General features: G+C 34.4%; 1 protein-coding gene and 1 long non-coding RNA gene across 6 annotated transcripts in view; one reads left to right on the top strand and one right to left on the bottom strand.

Moving 5' to 3' along the window:
• LOC108732697 (sperm flagellar protein 1-like) overlaps positions 1 to 5,602 on the top strand; it is a 19,651-nt gene extending 14,049 nt beyond the window's left edge. Inside the window, exon 4 of the mRNA XM_018463642.2 lies at positions 5,395 to 5,602. Coding sequence (XP_018319144.1) covers positions 5,395 to 5,526 — 132 coding nt within the window. The 3' untranslated portion in view covers positions 5,527 to 5,602. The remainder of the gene's footprint in view (positions 1 to 5,394) is intronic.
• The window catches only part of LOC108732698, a 76,671-nt gene that overhangs the window by 19,494 nt on the left and 50,396 nt on the right, over positions 1 to 6,781 (bottom strand). The window lies entirely within an intron of this gene.

Here is a 6,781-nt window from a genome sequence, read left to right as displayed (position 1 = left end):
ATTACATTTTAGTATATTAATTGCATATTAAAAATCTCAAAATTAATAAGTTTGTATGTTTTGGAAAATACGTAAGTTATAAGAAAAAAAATCAAGTGCACCTAGAAGTTGATTTAGGTATTTACGGCTGTCGTCTGAAGAAACTGGATTTCCGGATTCTATTAACCATGTCTTATTTATGAAATCTGCATGACAGATAATGGTGGCGTCAAGTGTTTCACGTTTCGTTTTCTACCATAAGAGACATTTTCAGAAACTTCACTCCAATACTGTTCAGCAACAGTCCCTTGTGATAGGAAACGAAACGTTAAACACATTTGACTCCACCATGACCCCCCATGAACAATCCATCATCAAACACGAATAAAATCCGAAAATTCAGTTTCTCTAAGTGTACCAACTAATTTGCAAACACAGTACATATACACATCCATTAAACGCAGTATTATTCATGAATCTTGACATCCTCATTATCATCATAAGGTCGTCAGTCCTAAGACTGGTTGGACACGTACCGCCACTCTTTCCTATCCTGAGCTAATCTTCGCATTTCCCTAAAACTAGAACAATCCATATCCTTAACTCTCTGCGAACAGTAATCTAATCTAGGCATCCACGGCATTCTCGTCATTCGCCTGTAACACCACATTTCGAACACTTCTAACCTTTTCTTTTCCGCCGCGCCCACTGTCCATGTTTCGCACTCCTACAGCGCCGTGCTTCAAACATACACCTCTAACAATCTTTTTCGGATTTCTAAATTAAGCGTTCGCGAGCATAGAAGTGACTTCTTTTTATTGAAGGCGAATCGACCCTGCGTTATCCTCTGTTTTATATCCCTACTACACCTTCCATCCTGACTTATCTGATGACTTCCTAGATACCTGAAATTGGCTACTTCTAATTTTTCGTTTCCTGTCTTTATTTTCAGTCTTTCCCTACTTTTTCTTCTTTTGCAAACCAGTATTTTTGTTTTAATTTTATTTATTTTCATACAGTACTGTTTTGTCAATACCGCTTCCATTTTATTTAAAGCTATCTCTAACTTCTCTTTGCTAGATGCTAATAAGTACTGCTATATCATCGTGAATCTTGACGTTAAAAAGTGTTTGGGTGTTAATATACAATTACCTTTTTGTTTGCATTTTGTCAATTTTTACAGTAATGTTGTAGACGCTGCCGAATATCCGGCAGGGCTGATAATGCTGATATCCGGTGCATCTCTGCTCAATATAGCACCTTTCTGTTGTAGGCATCTGTGAGATATATATACACCTTACATATTATATGCATACTTTGAAGCAATGATCCTGGTATTTGTGATAGTCGTTATATGTTTTACCTTATTATTAATTGCCCTAAATATTCATACCAAACTTACTACAGGATGGGATAGAAGTCACACATGTTTAATAGGAAAGACGGCCGTTGTAACTGGTGCTAATGCAGGTGAGAAAGATACAATATTCTGGATATATAACGCGGTTCATGTCGAATGGTCAAAATTATTGTTTGCGAAGAATTTAAACTTCAAGTACAAGGTATAGAGCGGCATTGGTTCAGAAATTAATTGGCAATAATAAAGTAAAATCTGAATCTATTATGCCAACTGCAACTTTGAAATACAAACGATGTTTACCGGAGCTCAGCAATTATTTAATAAAGTGACAAAAACAGAGAAAGCGTAGAAGGGTCAAATAATTTTTTTACTTGTAACTCTAAATTTCGATTTGCAGCTTAACATTTCGACATATAACTTGAAAATTCAACTTGTAATTCAATGATTATTAAATCGCAACCTAACGTAACCTAATGCAATTCCTGCCTAAGCTAAGGTAACTTTAAATATGAAGACAAGACTACTACAACACTCATTTCTTTGATTTTGTCTTTACTCACTGTAACGTTATGATTACAACTAAACGAATAAAAGCTTCAAGTAAAATTAGGTTAGGATTGTAATTTATAGGGTAGTTAAAGACAACACAGTTTATACGGCTGAACCAATCGTAATCTAACCCAATTCTAATCTAATAAGCAATTGAATTACAGACGACGCTGATGGTTAAAATTATGATTCAGGCTGAAAATGAATGAATGAAAAAATATAATGAATTATTAGGTCCAGATATTTCGTCGGCAATTGAGACTGACATCTTCAGTGGGGGTCACAGTTGCCAACGAAACGTCTGAACCTAACAGTAGTTAATTTAGACCACGGTTCTTCAGCCCGAATCATAATTCTACGATATCATTGATTCCGGCCGTGAAAGCCATGTTATTATATTGATGGTTAAATCAATATTCAAAAAATTATATTTGATCCTTCTACGCCTTCGTATTTTTGAATGTTTTTTTTAAAAATGAATTATCATAAAGTAGACTAAAAATCCATCCAGCTGTTAAACTAAGCGCATGCGTTCAAAAACAAAAAGGTATTTTCGAATGTTAAGTACCGATGTACTTATCGAGGTAAGGCCGCAATTCGAATCGGATTGGGCATTACATCTGCCCTATTAGCAAAACTTGATCAGGATTGGATCACGTATGTAATTCCTCAAATATCTCGATTCGGATCGGGCCACCATGCAGAATCCTGGTTGGGAAACTCTATGTGGTCCTGAACACAGTGACCTGCAAGGGGCAAGTTGGAATGCTTTGTAGAGTCCTAATTAAAGGAACCTAGTGCCTTATATGAGACTGACTAAGGAATTCCGAAATAGGGCTATACGAAGAAGCCAGGATTTTAGTTATAGACAAAGTATGGATATACTAATACGGATTCACTACAAGAGCCTGATCGGGGTCAGATTTTTATTAGGGTTACCTTTATTTCACTCACCCTTATTCTACTCAGATAATTATATCGCTTAGTTTTCATAATTTGTGAATAGAACTCAAAAAGCAAGCGTCCAAGTTCAATTTTTTCTCAGGCAAACTGTGAAATAGTTCCCGATCATGTTGTTGATATGATTCGAAAATAAAATTCATCATTAATCTAAAAACAACATCAAATATTAAACTTTGTTCTTTACGAGATGAAATTTACTTGTGAAAAAAGAAAGTGCGACAAAGAACTGCAGACGTTTTCGGAATTTTAAACTTTTTACGCCAAAATTCCACATAAAAAGGTTAAAAACTTAAAATTCTTCTCGACATTTACCCCAAAGCGTCATCCTCAACATCAGTTAGATTAACATTCATTGATTCTAAATGTTTCACATATAATATTGAGTTACAGTGTTTTGTTTAATTCAGTTCCACTGAACTCCTTTTGATTTTCTTGGATTATCCCGTTTGAAATGTTCTTGTTCTGAACATAGGTATTGGTTTCTATACAGCCCTCGATTTAGCAATGAGAGGAGCGAGAGTAATCTTGGCATGCAGAAACAGACAGAAGGCTGAGGATGCACGTCAAAAAATTATCAAAATCACCGGTAACCCTAACGTAGTAGTAAAACTATTTGATGCAACCTCCTTCGATTCGGTCAGGGCGTTTGCAAAAGATTTCAACGAAACGGAAAAAAGACTGGATATCTTAGTAAATAATGCTGGCATGGCTACCAAGAAAAGAATCAAAACAAACGATGGTTGTAATATTATAATGCAGGTTAATTACTACAGCAGTTTTTTGTTAACTCATTTATTAATAGGTAAGTAATTATTCTCTTTTTTCATTTAGCCTGTCTATAGTCATTTTTTTTAAGAAACCATTGATGTTATGAATGACCAAGCAGATACTAATAATTCTCATTTATTATATTCTATCCGATCTAGTAATGTGCAAAGCAAGACCAAGGCCAATATTGTTCCTGTACTTGGTATTGGTTTTGATTTCGCTAGTATATAGTTTTGGTCTAGAATATCAAGATTGCAAGACCAAGATCAATTTTACTCATCATTCATCCGATCCGTAATTCGTTCAAATTTGGACGGCGTCTTAAATTAACCCAAGTCGTTAGTACTTACCACATTTTTCAATAAATTTCTAACGAATATTTTAATCTTTGTACCTATATGCAACAAACTACATATGTCAAACAAAAATTTAATGATTATATCTCTTATCATTGAACTGTAACCAACTGTACACTCGATTGTAAAAATTTAGACTCGACTACTTTTTTCCAATTGTTTTTTACCACCTCGAATACCTTAAAATTAATTAAAAACGATACTATCCTGGATACCGTAAGTAGGTCTATGACACAAATCAATATTTTAATTAAACGTTGAATAGTTAACTATTTTTGGAATATAATATTACTAGAAGTGATTCTAGCAACCGTTACGATTTCCACTATTGTTCGTTAACATCTTTTAAACGGTTTAAGTTGGATGAAATTTTACAAAACGCCCGCTATTAAACATTTAAATCGCCAGCCTTTGCTGCATTTCACGCATGTCTCTTGCCCTTTTTTACAATTTTTAATTGCAAATTGGAATGGCCAACCGAGTGATGGACAAATATACAATCATACCTACAGTAGAAAAGTATTATTATATACTATTAAACATTGAATTTTAAATAGTTATCCGTATCTATAATTAATTATGCACTTTATTATATGTATAAACTAGCTAACCCGGCCACGCGTTGCTGTGGCTAAAGTTTTTGTCATAATACATTGTTGTAAACTATTTAAGGGGAACGGTAGGAGAACATCAGACATGGGCATAATTAAAAAGGAGGAATAATTTCACTGTATTATATTCAGTATAATATGAATTTAATTTATACTTCAGTCTAAGTAACACATGGCCGGCTATGCTAACATCAAAAATTGAAAAAGTAAAATTCACTGTAATTCGTTTACTACAAAATAAATTTAACCTATACTTTAGCCTCAGCAACATGTGGTGGTTATACTATTAAAATTGTAGGTTATATGAAACGTTTGGAAGTTTGACATAGCGCCATCTATTGAATATTGCGATCATAAATTGAGATGTAAGCTATCCTATCTTTCAAGTTGGATCAAACTGCACACGGTGTACAAATTTGATTAAAATCGGTGAAGTAGTTTAGGTGTCCATCGCGGACAAACAACGTGACACGTNTTTTAACGGTTTAGTGAATCGATAATTTTTACAGGAGTTGTAGAATTGAATGAGGAACGTTTTTACAAATTTTTATTTGTCTCGTAGCATTTTGACATACCTCCCAAACATCCTTAAGGTCGTGCTAAAATATGTTGTTAGTTTGTCATAACACACCAATAACTTTTTAATGGTTTAGTGAATCGATTTGTAATTTTTACAGAAGTTTTAGAATTGAATGAGGAACGTTTTTACAAATTTTTATTTGTTTCGTAGCATTTTGATATACCTCCCAAACATCCTTAAACGTTGGGTTTGTTTTCATTTTTATAATCAACTACTTATTAATTTCAGGTGCAACATCTAGAAACATTGTTACACGTTAAAGACGAGAGAATCAACGATTTGACACGACAAATTGAACAACTGAGCGGCAGATCTAATACTAGCTTAAATGAACCAAGACTTGTAAAGAAATTGTTTTAATTAAAACTGTTATATATACATAATATGCAATAGAATCGTTTCAGGACTGACTTATATAAATTAACTTATAAATACAATGTTCTACACTCTACATCAGTAATTAGTTTTATTTGATATTTAATTCTAAAGACGTAAAATGTCAAAGAAGTTTAAATTTTTCATTTTCATTTATCCAATAGTGCATTTTACCCACGGTTTCGCTCGCGCTGATATTTTATCATGCGGGAACATCATTTTATTTTGGATAAAAAGTACCCTGTATCTTTTTCTGGATCCCTGACAATATGTGTACACAATTTGATGATGATCTGTTGAACAGCTAGGGCGTGAAATTGTAAGAAACAAACGAACTCATACTTGCATTTACAATATATTAGTTAGGATACCTAATACTTATGGAAATAATAATATTTGAAATCATCATCATAAAGTCGTCAGTCCTAAGACTGGTTGGACACGCACATCCACTCTTTCATATCCTGAACTAATTTTCGCATTTTCCTAAAACTAGAACATCCCACATCCTTAACTATTTGCTAATAGTAATCTAATCTAGGTCTACCTCTACCCCTCCTAACTCCTGTTTCTGCCTCTAATATGTCACTGATGAGGCCTTCATGCCTGAGAAGGTGTCCTGCTAACCTATTTCGCCTATTTCTTATTGACTTCCATAGTCCTCTGTTCATGTTTCACACCAGTACAGCGCCGCGCTTTAAACATATCTACATCACTCTTCGAACGCTTCTAACCGTTTCTTCTCCGCCGCACTCACCGTCCATGTTTCGCACCCGTACAGCGCTGCGCTTCAAACATACACCTTTAATAATATTTTTCGAATTTCTAAATTAACCGTTTGTGAGCATAGAAGTGACTTCTTTTTATTAAAGGAGGCTCAACCCTGCGCTATCCTCTGCTTTATATCCCTACTACTTTCGTAGTGAATTATCTGACTTCCAAAATACCGAAAATCAGCCACTTCTAATTTTTCGTCTCATCTTTATATTCGTCCTTTCCCTACTTTTTATTTTCATACAATTCTGTTTTGTCAATACCACTTCCATTGATAGTACCTATATTATACTTCGTTTACTTTCTGTAGCGATGTGACCTTCAGTTTAATCGGCGCAAAGTAGAAAAGAACAGCACTAGGCCAGAAAAGGAAGGAGACAACTCTCGGCCAAACTCTTAACCGGTGAGGAGCGTATAATCCGTACAGTACTGCACGGAAAAATTGACCATTTTATCCACTACAATT

The sequence above is a fragment of the Agrilus planipennis genome, unplaced genomic scaffold (genome assembly GCF_000699045.2).
Source record: "Agrilus planipennis isolate EAB-ADULT unplaced genomic scaffold, Apla_2.0 scaffold56, whole genome shotgun sequence".
NCBI classification, from domain to species: Eukaryota; Metazoa; Arthropoda; class Insecta; order Coleoptera; family Buprestidae; genus Agrilus; species Agrilus planipennis.
Note: the sequence above shows the minus strand (reverse complement) of the source record. Positions and strands in the feature narration are given on the sequence as shown.